Raw genomic sequence first — 19,628 nt, forward strand, 5'->3', positions numbered from 1 at the left:
GCAGACTTGAATCTCCAAATATTATCATCAGTCATGTGTGGTCACGATACACAATTTCTCAGCGTACAGATTTAATTCTTGTGATTAAGGCTGGGTATCGGTGTTTGATATGGACTGAAACAACCCAGAGTACTGAAACTTCTTCAGTCAGACGATACCTGCTCTCGTTTCTTTTGTACCCAGATCTAGAAGACTGCTTGGTTTTCTTGCAGCCAATCACCACAAGCTTTCTCTGATTTAATGTGATGTGTAATTCATAGCTTGTGTGAAATAATAGACGTAGCTTCCATGACATCACGCACTGGTCTGTGGATTCACATTTTGAAGCCTTATGTTTGGCATTTCTGCTGTTGCCATCTTTGTTTTTTAGAGCCAGAAGTGACCTTATTGGGACGAGAGGGTGGAACTGTGGAGGAGCGAGGGCAGGATCTGACTCTTAAGCTCCTTTTATACTTCTCGTTCAAGGCGGAAATATCATGCTGTGGATGCTGCCTAGCAGTTCTGTATGACAGGTACGGTCATGGAACGGGTCAAAAGTGGTCTCACCTCTATGCCAAATGGAGGTAGTAACAGCAATGTCTGTATAGCCGTAGCTGTGCAGCCAGTAGGACAGGATCATGGACAACACGGTTGTGACGTTTTGACATCATGGTATGTGTGGGACCCACCACAGAAGATTTAAAAAGAAGCTGATAGCAGTTAGCAACTAACTCAAAGACGAAGAATAGCAGGCGAAAATGTCCACAAACTGGGAAAACAATGAGGTTCAGCAGCTCCTTACCCTCCCAGCAGAGGACGAGATCAGCGGCCATATAACAAAGACAGTAAATGATTGTTATTGCCATGTTATGCCATTGTTATTGTTTAGAAAGCACTGCTGACACATATGTTAATATGTAATGCCAGAGGCTGACAGTATTGTGTTACATGGCACACCCATCATGCCTCTTTTGATTCTGCGATGCTGGCATGTTATTTAAAATAACACATTGGAGCAGCATGATGGCACCATTGTTTGGTTCTGTTCTGGGCTAGTGTAGAACAACGTGGCAGGCATCATGGAAGAGGAACCACTCTATATGTAGATATAAACGACTAATGCTAAGGCAATGAAAACACAGCATCTCTGCCAATTAATGTGCCTAACTCCTACACACTGGACCTTTAAGTGTACTGGCATCATTGTTTTTTAAATGATACGCGATCTTACTTATGATGAAATGAGATTTACAAATTTTTGTTTCAATGTTTTCTTGGCCTTTGAAATCTCACTCACCTCAAGATCCACTTTTTTTAGTAGGTTTATTAAACATGTTAAAATGATAAAAACAGAAAATAAAACTTAGAAGCAATAAAAACAAAAACAAACAGGATCCTCAGCAACATATAAACAACAACTGAGCAACTCAAATAATATCGTTAGTGTTCAAAAGGGGTAAGAAGAAGTTAAAAACATTTCTGGTCCTAGCCCCTCTTATTTTTTTTTATATATTAATCAGAGAAAATAAAAGTTAAATTTACAGTGTCCATGATATTTATCTTGATAGGCTTAAACAAATCAACCCTTTTGGACAGAATAAGAACAAATTAATCAGAACAAGATGTACCAAAACCATCAAACTGTCCACAAGCCAAATACAAAATCATTGGTTCACCTCGCAACCATTCCAGGTTTGTTTCTGAAGAGTTTTTTGCAGCTGTTCTGGAGCTTTTGAGCATATTATATGATCTTAATCAGCAGATGAGTTTGCTCAGTTGTCATGAAAAGTTATATGTTTACATTTTAATTTTTTTCTGAGCTCTTGTCCAAGTCCAAAACTGATTGAAAGCTCCAGAGAAGCAACTAAATGGCCCATCAGTTGGCATTGTTTGTCACATATAGACTACAATATACTACAACTACTATATGTTGTCATACAATTACACTGTACCAGTCATCTTAGGCTGTTTGTAGTGTGTAGTGCATTTACATTCTTATGCTAAAGAAAAAGACAATTTGGGAAATATACTTGTTTGTGTTCTTCCCGAGTCAGATGAGAAGATGTCTGTACTGTACATTAATATTGCTGCAGGCACTTTAGCTTAGCATTAAAAAACAACATGCTTTATCTTTTTTTTGTTGTTGTTTTAACAAGAAAATATAGAGTAAAAGACCAAGTTCGAAAAAGTCACTTTTCATGGTAGAAATAGAGATACAAATTCTCCAACCCCGCCACCCTTCCGTAAAACCACAAGGAAAATATACATTAAAGGCTGCTATGAATTAATGTAATTCTGACAAGTCAGCTCTCAAGATGAATGTGTATGAGGACACTTGCAGAGGTGGTATCATCAGTCCACATACTGCAGCAGAGAGCTGTGGTGTTCATCCATGTGAGACGTCCCAGCTTTACTGCATTTTATATAAGTTTAACAGGAACAGGGAGATAAACAAATGCTGATTTGCCCTTTTTCCTGCTTGGGGGGCATTTTGTTTCCTATTTCATCACCAGCAAACCTCTCCTTCAACCACTGTGACTTATGACTTTATGACAGATGAAACAACATACAGTATATTTACATATATTTTGTATTCTGACAAATTGTACATATTTAACACATGCACGTACACCTATATATGTACATATATATGGACAGGCATGTGAACATGCTCACAATTACATGTTTTAATGCTGATGTTTAAAAGCTTTAATGTTGATTGTGTTCACCATCTTAGTCTGGTGTGTTGAAAACTTTAAATTCTGACCTTCTGATGGCGCTAAATGAAAGTCATTGGATCACTGACGTTATTATAATTCATTCTGTGGGGGACATTAATGTCTGTGCCATGTGTGCAATGGAGCACCTTTGAAATGTTTCATAAGGGTGGCTGGATGGAGCCATTATCTTGAGGTGGCACACCAAAACCAAAAGCCGAAACTGAATTTCAGGAATTCTGTTTCACTGTTAAAGTATAAAGGTGAGTTAAAAACTACGTCAAACAATGTAGCTGTCCTCTTTTTGTTAGAGTTAAGTTCTGCTTGCGATCCAATTGATCATGGCATAGTACTAATCAATCAGCCTGAGAAATGGGAATGTCTCTCTGGAGCACAATGCTTGACTGGTTTATTCAAGCAGTTTATTTGTTAGTTTTGGTGGTTTTGTGACCCACACATTTGACACTGAATATGGTGTTCCTCAAGGAAGCATTTTAGGTCCAATCTTTTTTCTTCTATACATGCTCCCCCTTGCAACATACAGTAATTCATCACCATAATGTCAGTTATCACTGTTATGCTGATGACACACAACTACATCTTTGTTTCTCTAGACAACCCCAGTTCTTTAAATGTTCTTTCAACCTGTCTCACTGATATCAGCATTTGGATGAGTAAAAAAAAATAAGAAAACAAAGCAGGAAACAGAAATTCTACTTGTAGGTCCAAGGCAGAGGATACAGTCAGTGTTTGCTAGCTTGTCCAAACAGGTTAAAATACAAGTTGCAAATCTGGGAGTGATTTTAGACTCTGATCTTAATTGTATTAGTCATTTTAACAAGGTTGTAAAAACATTGCTTTTTCATCTGAGGAACTTTGCCAAAATTCTACCATTTTTAACTCACAACACTGCTGTAATGCCAATAAATGTTTTTATCACAAGTTAGATTAGATTGTTGCAACTTTCTCTTTACTGATGTCACCCAAACACCAGATGCCCCTAAAAAATGACAGTTAATTCAGAACACTGCAGCCAGAATTTTGACTAATACAAAAAAGGAGATCCTATAAAACCTCTGCCTGCATCACTGCACTGGCTACCTGTATGTTTCAGAGTTGATTTTAAAGTCCCTTTACTTATCTACAAAGTCATGCATAATTTAACACCTTCATATATCAGCGACTGCCTTTCATCTTATGTCCCAACAAGAACCCTCAGATCTTCCACTGCTGCTCTTTTAGAAGTTCCTAAAGTCTCTTCCAAGAAATATGGTGATGCCACTTTCTGTTTTTATGGCCCCAAACTATGGATCTCCCTCCCCTTAGATCTTAAAATGGCACACTTAATTTTTCAAAGGAAATTAAAGACCTATCTTTTTAATTCAGCTTTCAATTTGGGTTAATTTTACTGGTATCATTGTTAAAATTTTGTTGTATTGTAACCAAATTGTTTTTGTTTGTTTTTCTCTCACATATTGCTGTAGCTATATTTGCCATTTTATCTTCATATTTTATTGTTACTGCTTATTTCCCTATGATCTTGTCTTGTTAAGCACTATGGGCTGCATCTCTGCATGAAACGTGTTATATAAACAAAGCATTTACTGGAAACAAGGCTACTCAAGTTCGCACACTTCTCACAGAGGCCTCCAATTATTTTCAATAATTCAGATTGTCATGGGGGAAGGGTGGCCACCCCTTTGCAGCACCACAGCAAATCTCATGGCAGTACATTCAGTAGTGAGGTATTTAACTTGTATGGATACACTGTCTGGGAACCATGAATTCTTGTACAATTTTTTTGCCAATCCTACTGTAGATGTTGAGCTATTTTGCAGGATAAATGTAAAATTTGGCCTGTTGGTGACACTAGAAGAAAACATCAGGGAATAGTCAAAGTCAGTAGGATTCATGCTTTTAATGTCTGTAGAAAATCCCCCTGAAGCACAGAGTGTAAGAATAATGGACATAGCCACCATGATGTCACCCACTGGTTTGTGGACTCCTGTTTTGAAGGTTCACGTTTGGAATTTTGGCCGTTGCCATCTTGGTTTTTTGGAGCCAGAAGTGACCATATTTGGGTGAGAAGCTGAGGATAAAGCAGTCGCACCTCTTAATTAACATAACTTTAAACCTTAATAAAATGTAAATGAGTGAGTTACGAAAATTCGATCTCTGTACAGTTGTCATGGAGGGGAAATTATAGAGACCAAAACTGTTCTTTGTAGCAGGCTGTTAACATGTTTATTTCTGCTGTGAAGTTTGGCATTTGAACATGGGGGTCTATGGGGACTGACTAGCTTGCAGAGCCAGCCTCAAGTGGCCATTAGAGGAACTTCAGTTTCTGGCACTTCTGCACTGGCTTCATTTTCCAGCCCTGGAGGTTGCTGCTTGTTCTGAAGTGTTGGACTGACTATCAGACATCCATCCATAGAGCCACACTGCCAACATGGCTAATGATAAAACAGTTGTACTGACCAAATGCTTGTAATAAAGCTGTTTCATAACACGTGATACTTTTAGTGTCCACTGCAAACATACTAGAAACACTGCACCAGATTTTTCTGTAAAATCTGTGATTGACAAATTGTAATATCTACCTGCACCAAGAGACACATGCGTAGGATGAGCTGCAGTGGTTTCTACTGATCAAACTGCCCCTTTAAAAAACCTCTTAACTCTTTAAGGTCATTACATGCTGTTCTCTTACCTCTCTTGTTCTCTTTTTTATCTTTTTATTTTTGCGACCAAGTTCATTTGATTTGTGAAAAAGAGTGCTCAAACATAGAATATCAAATCAATAAACGTGTAAACAAACCAAGTATTTGGCTGACAGTATTCCAGTGTGGGGTGTCCTTCTGAAATTACCGAGGCTTTCAAGGGGGATAGGACTAACAATGGAAACATCCATCTACCAGTAATTTGATACAGAGTGCAGCGACATGTCTACTGCAGCCACAATAGACACTGATGAGATTCACTGACAGTTGACCCCAGACTACTGTTTTGAAACTAATCCAATCTATTCATCACAATCGCTGGTGATTATTTGTTGTTTAGCATAATTGAGCAAAAGTTAAGCATGGTCGTAGTTCACTGTGAACTGTAATTTGTTATGAACTGATGGTGCAGCTGCAGCTCTGTAACACAAACACATAAACTTTACAGCTATTTATGGAGGCACCAGACTCGTTCATCTCTATAGTTTCCTCAGCATTTCACACAGAATTATGAGCAAGTGCCACATGTGAAAAATGAGCTCTAAGTTAAGCTGAACTGCTTACTGCCGGAAAGACAAAAAGTATCTGCTTATAGTACATGTGGCCTATTTCCAGATGGAGCTGACTCATGCACAAGCCATGTGATAACCTTAATCACTGGTTTAGCCTTTTTAGTAAAACCATGAGCAACTCAACTCTCATGTTTCTCAAGGAGAGCAGCAGTTTGAAGATTCAGATCGGGGGAATACCGGTGGGAAATAAAGCTTTAGATGGATGCATGAGGCCGAGACTCATTTTATTTATTCAACTTTAGTTGGCCTATCATATTGATGAGGTTGTTACTGATCCATTAGTGAGGTATCTGGAAATCCTGCCTTGGATTCTGTCAGCAAGAGACTCTTCCTGAGAAAGCGTTGAATGTAAAACAACCTGCAGGAATGAGGCAGGACATTAGGCTGGTGCAAAATGCATTATGAGTCCTGAGTGAGTTCCTATCTGCTTCTCATCCAGCATCAATGTAATCTGAACCCTGTGAGGAAAGGGAGCATTGCCTTCTCTGAGCTTGTGTGTAAAATCTTTCCTGTGTAGGTGCTAGGAAAATTCAGTCAGCTATGTAAACAGGAAGTCACTGCATGTACAAGCAAAATGTTGAGAACCAATAGGCCAAACAATACTTAATTAATTCATTGATTTTGCTTTACTGATATACATGTACATGGAGTGTACTCTGTGTTTCAAATAAAACTTTATATAAAGATGAACAACGTGTCTTCACTTCCTCCCACTGCCCAAAACTGGAGCCAAAATACGCTGGATAAGGTCACTGCTATCTTGCACTTTTGGAGCCAGACTGTGCACAGTAGAAATCAGGAAGTGAAGGCGTACACTCCCTGCTTACAGCGTCAAACAACTAATTAAAACCAAACGTCGTTGTGTAAAATTTATCCGATTTCCTGTCATAGTTTAGTTTGGCCCATGCCCCATCCGCTAATATGTAGGGGATGGGGTTTATGACCTATACTGCAGCCAGCCACCAGGGGGCGAATGAGGTGTTTTGGCTTCACTTTTGGAGAGGTGCCAAGGCCCTCAGGAAGTGTGCTGAGCTTTGAAGCCAGTCTTTGTATTTGTCAAACAGTGGAACTACATCCGTCGTGATGCCATGTGGCTCAATAAGACTTTTATCCTTACGTCCAGTTCAGACCAAAGATTCGCGATGAGACGAAACCGCTTTAGAAAGTTGCAGAGAAAAGTTGCAGCAGTGTAATTGGCCTGTCTGAGTTTGACTCGAGCCGGCCAGTGTTGTCACCTGCAACTTATTTGGTTGAATGCACAGGTCGAATGGTTTAAGAACGGAAAGCATGTGACCTGTTTCCACAGCCAGTCAGCTTGTAGTGAAGTCCACTGGGCAATTCAAAATGGCCGTAGACGGTGTGTTCGCTTGCTGCGACAGGTGCTCCATCCCCGCCAAGCCCCCTTTTTCCGTCCTCACCATGTGCCGGTGTCGGATGGTGGGTCGCTGCTGCTGCTGCTCGCTTTACGTGCTTCTGCCTCCTCATACAGACACATTCTCACTGACTGATTAATTGGTGCTGCTTACTTATATTATTGTAGTCTTGCCACCAGACAATCAGAGATCTCCGCCTTCTGATAGTCTGGGGACACTCCTTTCTAAAGTGTGTTTAACACACCGGAGAAAACAGCCGGCAACAAAACAATGCCTCCTGCATTTTTTAAAAGGACACGCCCTCCCGGAAATATGCGCTCCCCCTTTTCTCGTCCACAAGGAAACAAACACACAGAGAGCTTGAAAATGGATGCCGAGAGATTTGACTGCGTTTTATCAAACGTGTTCTCAGTCCACAAGACTGTGGAAATGAAGGACTTGCAGAAAGGCATATTGCAAGTAGTTGCATGTTTCAAGTCGTCTTTTGGTCTGAAGTGGGCTTTAGACTGCCATGGCAAAAGAGAAAAGTTTAAAATCTGAAAATTAATGGATGGATCCACTATCAGAATTTGATCCATTCACAATAACAATTAAATCATTTTATCCCCATTAAGTTAACGGAGTGCTAAACCAGAAGTAGCTGGCTCGGCCAGCGGAAGTCGTTAGTGTGCCCTCTCTATGGGCCACACAGTGCAGCAGCAGGGCCGATCCACTGGGTAATTTTATACTGCTAGTTTAACTTTTTTGGCTTCATTCACTACTGAGTAGCTTACACAGAAATGAACAGGACCCAGTGTTGTATCCACTTCCCTTTATTCATCCATGGGTGCAACCCATTTCAATTTAATGATGCATGTAGGCTACTATGGGCTATCTTAACTTGGTAAACACTTTGCTATGACTAGATTATGTCTGAACTGACAAACAGCTGGTGCAATGGTATTCGCAATGGTTGACATCCCTTACACAACAATGTTGCTGACGTGTCCAGATAATAGATATGTGATTATGCGGGAACTTTTCTCTGTATGCGTATTAATATGCTCAAATGACAATAAAGTTTTCCGAACAGATCTAAACTGGGAGTCTGACATTTAGCACTGAATAGCAAACAGCTCGTCAAATTACAACTGGAGTAGAGACTTCTTCCACTGACTGCAGTTTTTATCCCCCTCCCACCCCCCGGGCTCTTTTCTCTGATCCATGGACTCAAAGTGAGTCACTGGAGGACAAAATGTTATGTACCACAACTAAAACGCAGATGGCCATGAGCTTTGCTTGAGCCACCACTCATTGCTCACTCACAGGTTAGCATGCCAACAAAGTCAGAGAAAACTGTCAGAGTACACCAGTCAGTTTGGCAAACCCTGCTGCCTAAAGTCTAACTGCTCCATGTGGTGGATATTACAAAGTCTCAGTAACTGGAATCAGAATAAAAAGCTGATGAAATTCAAATTATGTTCAAGATTTTTCTGCTGGAACATTTAGTGCTTGCTATATCAGGATTGTTATGCTTGGAGTAAGACTGGTGCTTCGTTCTACGCCATGCTCGCAGTTGTTTTGTGGCAGCTGTATCTTGTTTATGTGTTATATTTATAGGTGCTGCATGTCTAAACAGACAGGCAATCAATTACTTTGCACACATGGGTGACAGGGAGGATTGTAGGTGTCCTGGCTTCAGAGACATTAGTCTCACAGAGACATATTTAGCTGCTGCCGGTTGTCATTCAAATGGCTTTGAATACTTAATCGTGCTTTCTGTGGAAATTATCTACAGATATAAGAAAAACCTGCACATTTCAGCATGCTGTCAAATCATATAAAGCAAGCTTTAAGGTGCTGTATACGACTCTGAGAACATTAGCAGCAAACAGCTATTTGCAATGTAAATATAAAGGAGTGATGACGTCAAAAATGAAGTCATGCTTCCTCCAGGATGTAATCCGAGCGTCCCTGATTGTTGTTGTGGTAGATGGTCCACGTCCATGTCATGTGTGTCTAGGCATTTGTTTTTCAGATAGGTTTAGTTTATATTAGCTATCTGATTCTGTAAAAAGGGGGGTTGACATCAAAATGTTATGATTGACAGCCGCAGTGTGCTCGCGATCAATGGCATTGCTCACGATTGGTCAGACAGCGGAAACTCGATACAGCAGAGTTCGCTCCTGCATAGATTCTGACTCAAAATGACATCACCAGTGCAAGACAGCAGCAACCATATCCAGGATATTATATTTTCTATACCCACTAAGCTCATGAGGAGTGGTTTATTTGCAATGATGAGACTACAGAATAGGAAACGTTACTTGGTGTTGCTCAATTTTTTAACATTATAAGACATTCCGAGAATAACAGTGAGTGGATTTACAGTATAAGGAGTCATATATAAAAGATATTCATTTTTATGAGCCAAGGAATCCATCAAAACTGGAGCCTCTAAAAATACCAGAGTTTCGCAGATGTTTTCTGACATGGTCTCTTATTTGCAAACATCTTAAGAAGTGGCTTCCTTTTAATTCATACTTACCCTGTATTTGCGTAAAGAAAGCAAAGGTGCCTTCAATGTACAAGTCTCCTATAGTATGGATACTTTTATCAGATTTAAAAAGTATTATCTAAATTAGCTGGTGCAAAAGTCCGGTTTCCAGCAATGGGTAAAGCATAGGATATGGATTTCAGATTAAAATGTGGTTTAATTTGTTTCCAGATAAGCAGTGAACTGTGAATCACTTCATCTAGTCCGAAAACACCTGATGTTAGCTCCATCTGCACCGTTAGCTGCTAGCTGGCAGCTCAGCCATGTTGAGAACTGCGTGCAGACAATTTGAATCAGAATCTGAATCATAGATATGCTATGTAGAGTGTGGATACCTGACCCGAGTTAACAGGATGCGTCAGAACCCGACAGGTCGGGACAGGTTCGGATAACAACTCAGAAATTTTGCTCCGGTTCGGTTCAGGTTCGGCCCACTTGACATGCTGCTATGTTGGGCTATGCCCTGTTCAAGTGCTGGAATTTGTTATTTACGTGACATTGCCTGAACGCAACACAGGCCAGGTTACATTTCAGGTAGGAGGCGGTAAATATCCAGACTAAACTAATGAAAACAGAGGACGTTACACAAAACTTGCTATCAGATGAGTTTAACACTAAACTTTAAAACTGTCAAAAACCATGCAGGTAAACATGTCAGGTAACAAACTATGTCAGGCTCGGGTCAGGTTCGGACTTAAAAAAATTAGAAAGTCTGTCGGGTTTGGGCCGGGCTCGCTTATAATTGTCTCGAATTCGGGTCAGGTTCGGTCAGGGAAAATGCGGCTCAACAAATGTCCAACAAACCCTGGACTTTCACCCCTCTCAAACCTAACTACATGCCCTTGCTGCCTAAACCTAACCATGTGCTTTTGTTGATGTCCCGCTGTTGCTGGCATCATCCTGGAACATCAACAGCAGATGCAGGAGGATACCTAGTGCGTAATATGTAGACATGAAAGGCCAGGACTTCGGATGATAATGTGTTGCAGTTGCTGATGTATTTGCTATTCCTGGGTCTTGTTTTGGGATGGCAATGTCGGTTAGCTGGGCGGTCGGTCTGCTACTTAAGTCCAAGCTGAAATATCTCAACAACTACTTGATAGGTTGCCATTAAATTTTGTAGAAATTCATGATCCCCAGAGGATGTTTCCTAATGACTGTGGTGATCCCCTGAATTTTCATTTGGTGCCCCCAACAGGTCACTTATCCTGCAGCATTTGTCTTCTTAACAAACTGGCAGAAAACATCATACAGACGTGTCTCCTTCAGGATGAACTGTAAACCTTTGGTGACACCCTGGCTTTTCATCTCGCACCATCATCAGGTCAGCATTTCAATGTGTCTAAAACTTTGAGTTATCACCTACAACACTAATTACAAAACTAATTACATTCACACCAGCCTCGGCTGCACCCTGTATTTAGTGCCAATTAGCAAATGTTAGCATGGTAAACATTATACCTGCTGAGCATCAACATGTCACTGTGAGCACGCTCATATTAGCATATTTATTATATAAATAAAGCTAAATTTAGCTCAAAGCACAGCCGTACCCTATAGGTTCACTGAGCTGCCAGAGCGGCTATAGACTCATGTCTTGTTTGGTGTTCACCACCGATTACTGGTGGCAGAGATATGGATTTCTTCGTGAGAGATGCCCTCAATAAACACAACAGCAATCATAGATACACTGTCCTTTGGCTTACAGGCTAGATAACACATACATGCCTGAGAAGTTAATTGCATGAAATGACTTCATGACCCCTCTGTAGAATGTAGAAATGTGGGAAGCAGAAGTCGACACGAAACATTGACAGTACTAACAATAGACTGTGAACTACAATACATGATCAAAACATAACTCCTGGAATGCACTGACACATCACAGACGGACGCTCTCGAACAGCGAAAGAGCATCCGAGGGTGATGTGTTCCTTGCAGGGTTTAAGAGGCAAACTGGAGACTGTAAGATCGTTACTTTGGGCTTCTGCACAATCCGAGAAACCCTGAAGAGAGGAAGTGAACCAGTGTTTCTCTGCTCTCAGCCCTTTGATGTTTCCTAGAACAAGGCATTTATCTGCCAGTTACTCTGCTAGAGCTAATCAGTTATCAGCGAGGAAGAAGGCTGTTATTTTGGGCTGCTCTCAGGTTTGAATCAATGTGTGGAGCTCAGCTTTTATAGTCCAGCAGATTATCACTGTAAATAATGTGTTCTTTCTCAGTTTGCCTACAGATTGACGGGAATCAGCTTGGAGAAGATTTACAAGTAAGTCAGCTGCTAACTCTGACAACCTGCCAGCAGATAATTTTGCCAAAAAAGGGAAATAAATTCACAGAAAAATGAACCTGAAACTCCTCTAGATTTGTTTTTTCAGACATTTCTGTCATTTGCTGGCCGCAAATGTCTTCTCATTTTGTGGAGTAGAACATTTTGTTCATTTCAGGCAGCCATGGCTGAGCGATATTAATAATTACACCTGTGATGATGATAGAGCCATAGCCTCATTTCAGTCCCAACGTGACACTAGGTTTTCATGTTCTGTCAGCCGAGGCAATCTGTGGCCGCGAAACGTCACATTAATGCATCTATTCTGATTTTATCTACGACAATGCAGCCACTTGACTCCTGCCTCCTCGGCCTGCACCATTTACTCTGCCACTGTGGAAGACAGTATGAAGACATAAAAAAAACATCAGTTAAATGTTAGCATGTATATGGCCAAATGAATACTAATTAGATCATTCATAATCAGTGACTTGAATCTGTTTTTATTAAGGCCACGCAAAGGCCATGTCTTTGTTATTGTGATTCATAGCAGGATCTGACTCATTGATTTGGTGGTGGTGTGTAATTGAACGTGCTGATAAGTAACTAGTTTGAGGAGAAGGGACATCAGAAAAAAATAGATAATAAAATGTGTATGAATCATCTTGTGTTGGAACCCTATTGCCATGAAAAGTGTTGGCATTGTGTGTCTCTGCAACCACGGATACGGTGCATTTGTACATTATTATGTAACAGATACTGAAACTTTACATTTCAGCTACACTGTGGTGTATATGTGGTTAGGCCTGGGCACAAAAACCACTTGGTTATGGTTAGGATTAGATATGATTTGGCTTAGAACACCCTGATAAGGGTACATAATGCCAGCAGGAAAAGCAGCAATGCCAGGGTAAAAAACAATTGCTTTTGCCACTATCAGTCAAGAGAAGCAGCATTGTCTCGATGAAAAATAAACACTTTTTTGGCCATCATACCGCAAGAGAAGCAGCAGTGTCGTGGTAAAAAAACAATTGCTTTTCAGGCCACCATCCCACATAAGAAGCAGTGATATCTTGATAAAAAGACAACCACTTTTTGCACCTTTATCCCGCAAGAGAAACAAAGATGTCTCGGTAAAAAACAACTACTTTTCGGACCACTATCCCGCAAGAGAAGCAGCAGTGTCTCAGTAAAAAACAAATGCTTTTTGGGCCACTATCTCGCAAGAGAAGCAGCGATGTCTCGGTAAAAGACAACCACCTTTTGTGCCTTTATCCCACAAGAGAAGCAGCGATGTCTCGGTAAAAAAAAAAAAAAAATTCAGACCACTATCCCGCAAGAGAAGCAGCGATGTCTCCATAAAAAACAACTACTTTTCGGGCCACTATCCTGCAAGAGAAAGAGAGATGTCTTTGTAAAAACCAAACGCTTTTTGGGCCACTATCCCGCAAGAGAAGCAGTGATGTCTCGGTAAAAAACAACCACATTTTGCGCCTTTATTCCACAAGAAAAAGAGAGATGTCGTGGTAAAAAAACAACCACTTTGTGGGCCACTATCCCACATGAGAAGCAGCGATGTCTCGGTAAAAGATAACCACTTTTTGCGCCTTTATCCCGCAAGAGAAGCAGCAATGTCACTGTAAAAAACAACTGCTTTTCTGGACAGCATCCAGCGAGAGAAGCAGCTATGTCTGGGTAAAAAAACACTGCTTTTAGGGCCACCGTCCTGCAAGAGAAGCAGCATGTCTCAGTAAAAGACAGCTGCTTTTGGGGCCACTATCCGGCAGGAGACGCAGGGATGGCTTGGTTAAAAACATTTTTTAGTCACTATTTGGCAGACAAGCAGTGCAATCTCCATAATAAACAAATTGTTTTCTGGCCACTGTCTATCAGGCATGAATGGATTACTGAACAGGCCTACTTAGCACAGGTCCAGGGGCCCAAAGTGTCAGCGGCCCCCTGGCCTTCATCTGCAATATGTCACTCAGATTGCTGTAACGTGCCGACCAGAAAAAGACTCAAAATGACCACAAAAAGATGCAAAGAAATTGTAAAGAGACAAAAACATCCAAAAAAGACAGTGTGACCTCAAAGAGACACAAAACCACGAAAAGATGTATCATGGCTATATTAAAAGCTGCTGGAAAAATGGTGATGGGTCGTTACAAACACCTATGGTGCCTATAAAGCTGCTTCACCTTCAGATGACAGAGTCAGCTTATACATCTCTTTAGAAACGTTGATATAATACATAGGTTATACAAATGTAATGTGTTCGTGATTTGCAAGAAAGTACAACACCAACATTTTCTTCTGGTGACTGGGCTGTGTGTTGTGAAGTGTATAAATGACACTTTTGGCTCCTAACATTTACTTCTCTCTTGCATTTTCATCCAAAAACAAACACTGACTCACATGTAAGTCCTCCAAATAATTGGTTTGGATCAGAGAATATCTGGAAAGTGAACAACTTGCAGGTACAAAGTAAAAACAGTTTATTAACAGGGGGAAAAAAAGATGTGAGGATGACTGATTTCAGCTCAGCCAACATCAAAATGATGAAGTCTGCTTTCTGTTCTTTGAGATTCTCATTCTCTTTTGGTTAATTATTCACACAATAAACAGACATGCACTGACTAGCAATGAGGTCTGCAACCTCTATCTGCCTTTGAATGTGTGGAAAAGAGGGAAAGAAACCCATTTTGAAAAAGTTGCCTTCATGCAGAGACTTTATAGGAGAAGTGCAGCTTTTTGTTCCTGCAAAATGTACAAATTGTGTTCACAATTACCTCATGAATTAGGGAGATAAAACGGTTATTCAAGGCTGTTCTTTTTTGGTTGCTTTTGTGCTCTGTTCTTTGTCCGAGCACATCGTCTGCTAGGTGGAGCTTTGGGAATTCAAATCAGATCCTTTTTATAAGCCACCACCACCAGCAGCAGCACCACCACCACCACTGTCGTCTCCCTTGTTCCTATGCACCGCTTGACAGCTTCATGGGTTGGGCAGATAAAGCTATATGGAAACACGTGACAGGGCTTGTAGGAGCGACGCTTCATAAGTGTGAAGACACAGAGAAACAGACTGTAGAGACGCTGGAGCCAGCAGCAGCAGCAGGAGCAGCAGCGGCAACCTGTATCCACACAGAGCAGGAGCGCACTCCAAGAGACACTTCAGCAGATACCTGATAAACTTATGTTACATATAGAATTTGAGAAAGAAACTAATAATTATGATGATGCTGGTGGTTTCACTCTAACACATGCACGCTGGTTGTCTCTCCTTTTATATAAGATCTGTGTTGGTTGGTTGGATGATGCGCTTCTGACTTGGATTAACGCGCGGTGGTAAAGGGCGATTCTGCGCACTTCGGAAAATTATGTAAGGTAAAGAAGCACTTCTCTTCTTTTTAATCATTAAATACAGCTCTTCAAATTGTTTTCAAGCGTATTCTGGCACTTTAAATGCTTTGTGTTGTTTGTCCCAGCATTAAAGCATCAATTTTCTTTTTGTTAAATGTGCGGATTTATGAATGTATTTGTGCTTTTGCGCCAGATTGACGATTGAACCTGCACTCCTGCACTGATTATAAGACTCTCAAAAGAGCCTAACACTGAAATAACTTTCCAAATTTTGCATATATTTAAATTATGCAACAGCAATTATGTATCTCCTTAGTCTTGCAGTAGATAAAACTACCGAATTTGAGCATGCATATGTTGTTTTACACAGATTGAATTAGCTATTAGCTGTATGTATGTGTTTTGCAGTAGTGCTCCGGTCTGTACAGGTGCAGAGGAATTGCATTGTTTTGTCTGCTGCTGCACCTCATAGAAAAAAAAGAGGCGTTTTTGTATTCAGCTTCATGTGTCTTGGTTTTATAAGTAGCTAGGTTTCCTGTTGTTAAAAAGAAAGATAGCACGCAGTGACCAATAATTTCCTATGTGTTGATAAGAACAAGATGCATGATACAATATTTATAAGTACACCAGCTCTCAGACATCAGATGTGGTTTATGCCTAATTCAGTTTTCGCTAAAATGTACTTGCGCAGAACTATCAAAGACTCAAAATATTTGCATAATGTGAAGGTTATTTCATGTTAAAGGCCCTTTTTAATGAGAGGTGTGCAATGTTGCAAATTTAATCTCTTGTCATAATATGCATGGGATTCTTTTTTAGGTTTTTCAAACATGTTTCTCATCAATTTGTAGGTTATCCAGGCGTCTTACTCTGCAGTATTACCCTCAGACACAGCCATGAAATCTGTGCTGGATGGTGTGGCGGACACCACCTTCCGGACTATTACATCTGGTTTACAGTATCTGGGCTCCAATGATGCCAACTACGATGACCCCCTCAATGATGTAGACTTCAAGACGGGCTTCTCTGTGCAGAAGCCCTTATCTGCTTTCCGCAGCAACTCCTTCCCGGGCAAAGTACCTGCGGACGAGGAGCTCATCCTCAAAGGCATCCCCTTCTTCCCCACCAATGCCACAGACTTGTTTAGCAACAGGAGCACGTTCAGAGATGAGACTAACACTATACAATGTGGGGAGAACTTTATGGACATGGAGTGTTTCATGATCCTGACCCCGAGCCAGCAGCTGGCTGTGGCTGTGTTGTCTCTGACTCTGGGTACTTTCACGGTGCTGGAGAACCTGGTGGTGCTCTGCGTCATCCTCCAGTCCCGCACCCTCCGCTGCCGCCCGTCCTACCACTTTATCGGCAGTCTGGCTGTGGCTGACCTGCTGGGAAGTGTCATATATGTCTACAGCTTTCTGGACTTCCATGTCTTCCACAGGAAGGACAGCCCCAATGTTTTTCTCTTCAAGCTGGGTGGAGTCACGGCATCCTTCACTGCGTCTGTGGGGAGCCTTTTCCTCACTGCTATTGACCGTTATATCTCCATACACCGGCCTCTCGCCTACAGGCGCATCGTCACACGGACCAAGGCTGTCATTGCCTTTTGTATGATGTGGACCATCTCCATCGTCATCGCAGTGCTACCTCTGCTGGGCTGGAACTGTAAACGTCTCAATACTGTTTGCTCAGACATATTCCCTCTGATTGATGAGAACTACCTGTTGTTCTGGATCGGTGTAACCAGCGTGCTGGTTCTTTTCATTGTCTACGCCTACATATACATCCTGTGGAAAGCACACCACCACGCTGTGCGCATGCTGAGCCGCACCTCCCAGAAGAGCCTTGTTGTTTATTCAGCAGATGGGACTAAAGTGCAGACCACACGCCCTGAGCAGGCACGCATGGACATCCGTCTGGCCAAGACCCTGGTGCTCATCCTGGCGGTGCTGGTCATCTGCTGGGGCCCAGTGCTCGCCATCATGGTGTACGACCTCTTCTGGCGAATGGACGATGACATCAAGACAGTATTTGCATTCTGCAGCATACTCTGCCTACTCAACTCCACTGTCAACCCAATCATCTACGCCTTGAGGAGCAAGGACCTGCGGCATGCCTTCCTCAGCTCCTGCCATGCCTGCAGGGGCAGTGCCCAGCAGTTGGACAATAGCCTCGAGTCAGACTGCCAGAACAGAAATGCCAACATTTCTGCCAACAGGGCTGCAGAGAGCTGCGTGAAGACCACTGTGAAAATAGCCAAAGTAACAATGTCTGTGTCAACTGAAACTTCTGCAGAGGCTGTCTAATTGGCCGTCAGGGGGGAAACTGTGTAAATGTCATCCTCCCCAAACAATGCCATTCAACACAATAAAGCAGAAGTTAGATATTCCAGAGAAAAAAACAAACAAATCCTCTCCTGAAAGTATCGACTTACATCCTCACATAGACGCTTAAGTGGTTGCATTATTTTACGTCGGTTTGTGAGTACACAGTGTGCCAAAGTGCCAAACAGTGTTGCAAGTTCATAGGAAGGACTCACAATTTGAAAGGATTATCAAAGACTATCATAAGTCTGCTGTTTACCATAGACTTCATGATATCCAGTTAGTGAAGGCATATTATATTTTTGTACTGTGAATTCAGGTTTTGAAAACAATATATCTTCATTTATGGGATAAGGGGCTACTGACATTTTTAATTCGAGATGTTTTACTGTGTCATTTAGACTTTAAAATGTGTCTTGCACCATAAATATAACAAATCTCCGCGTCTTGACTTTCTACAGGCTTCATGTACATGTTGCATATTGGCATTTCTATGAGGGAATGATACAAAAAAAAAAGTTCAAATGATTGTTTATTTCCAAAAAAAATTGCCATTAAACGTGTCACTTTTTTACTTCTTACTTCTGACAACACTCAGCGAGTGGCAAAATGTGTGAAGAGATCTTAAGAAACGAGAGGTGATTCATGCTCAAGATAAAAAAAGAACATATTTATCACCATCACAAATAAACTCTTGACGAGATGGAGGTAAATGGATTGTGAGCGTGTCGAATCTGGAATGGCATTTTCTGTGGCAGAGTGACGATCGTCCCTGTTGTCCATTTCTTTACCCGCTAGCCGTTAGACCTTTAGAGTGACGTGTCTTTGTTCAAATGTATACCTAACAACTGTACAGTGTTCTCTTGCAAAATAAAGTGTTCAGATCGACTCATTCAGCTCTACAGCCAACACAACAACAACAACAACAACAACAACAACAACAGGCCTTTGGCCAAAGCTTGAACACATCCAAACCGAATTTGGACGCAGTGTGCTGGTCACTACTGTAACAAACTGACTATAGCTGCTTTCATCCAATGTATGATTTTAACTGGATTCAGCCTATGTGTGTGATACCTTGTGACTTGGTGATATATTTCCGACCCCGAGCCTTTTGATCATTGCAGTGAGTTGTTTTAGTGCTACTGTTGCAGCGGGGCATCATTTCGGAAAATAAAAGCAACCCATGCACAGGCCTAGTGAAGTACTTTTGGCGTAACTCTAAATAAAAATATGTCTGCTGTTAATTTTACTTATCTAAACAAAGAAACAAGGGTCGTGTCGTTAGCTGGTTACTTGGATGGAAGTCTGTGTGTGTGCGTGGTGTGGAGACTCGACAGCTGACCTTACAAAAGAATCTGAGAAGATGTGACTTTTCTAATAGACGATGTAGTACTTTTAATCTAGAAATCTCACAGCACAATTGTTCTGTAGACATTTATCTTGGTGTAAAGTTATCCAGACAGCTGTTTATCAGTATGCTTTGCTGCCTCTTGTATTATTGAGTATTGAAGATCAAAATGTCAACTGTCAAGTGGCTTCTGTACAGTGGTGGCATAATGAGGAATCTATGGCTTAAAAACCAGACTCAGTCAAGTGTTTTTAGTATTGCTGTTTTCAAACTTTCGAATAAAGTTGCAGCTGGTTGTCATTTCGCCTGCAGTGGTTTGATTGATTATTTGGAACCAGAGGTCACAGCACATTTTGGTAAATTCACCCAACAATCACTGATGCAAGAGGAACAGACACACGGAGAGGGAGAGCCAATCCCTGAGCTGATG

At 41.2% G+C, this 19,628-nt stretch overlaps 1 protein-coding gene across 1 annotated transcript; it reads left to right on the plus strand.

Annotated features, from left to right (window-relative positions):
- Positions 1 to 15,075: 15,075 nt before the first annotated feature.
- cnr1 (cannabinoid receptor 1) lies at positions 15,076 to 19,498 on the plus strand. The gene is made up of 2 exons (XM_033647844.2): positions 15,076 to 15,547; positions 16,375 to 19,498. The coding sequence occupies exon 2, from the start codon at positions 16,420 to 16,422 to the stop codon at positions 17,827 to 17,829; it is 1,410 nt and encodes a 469-aa protein (XP_033503735.1). The 5' UTR covers positions 15,076 to 15,547; positions 16,375 to 16,419; the 3' UTR covers positions 17,830 to 19,498.
- The last annotated feature ends 130 nt before the right edge of the window (positions 19,499 to 19,628 follow it).

This window comes from Epinephelus lanceolatus, chromosome 13 (genome assembly GCF_041903045.1).
Source record: "Epinephelus lanceolatus isolate andai-2023 chromosome 13, ASM4190304v1, whole genome shotgun sequence".
NCBI lineage: Eukaryota > Metazoa > Chordata > Actinopteri > Perciformes > Serranidae > Epinephelus > Epinephelus lanceolatus.

What these genes read in the sequence shown, in the direction of transcription:
- cnr1 (XM_033647844.2), top strand. Translation starts at nt 16,420, where the DNA reads ATGAAATCTGTGCTGGATGGTGTGGCGGACACCACCTTCCGGACTATT.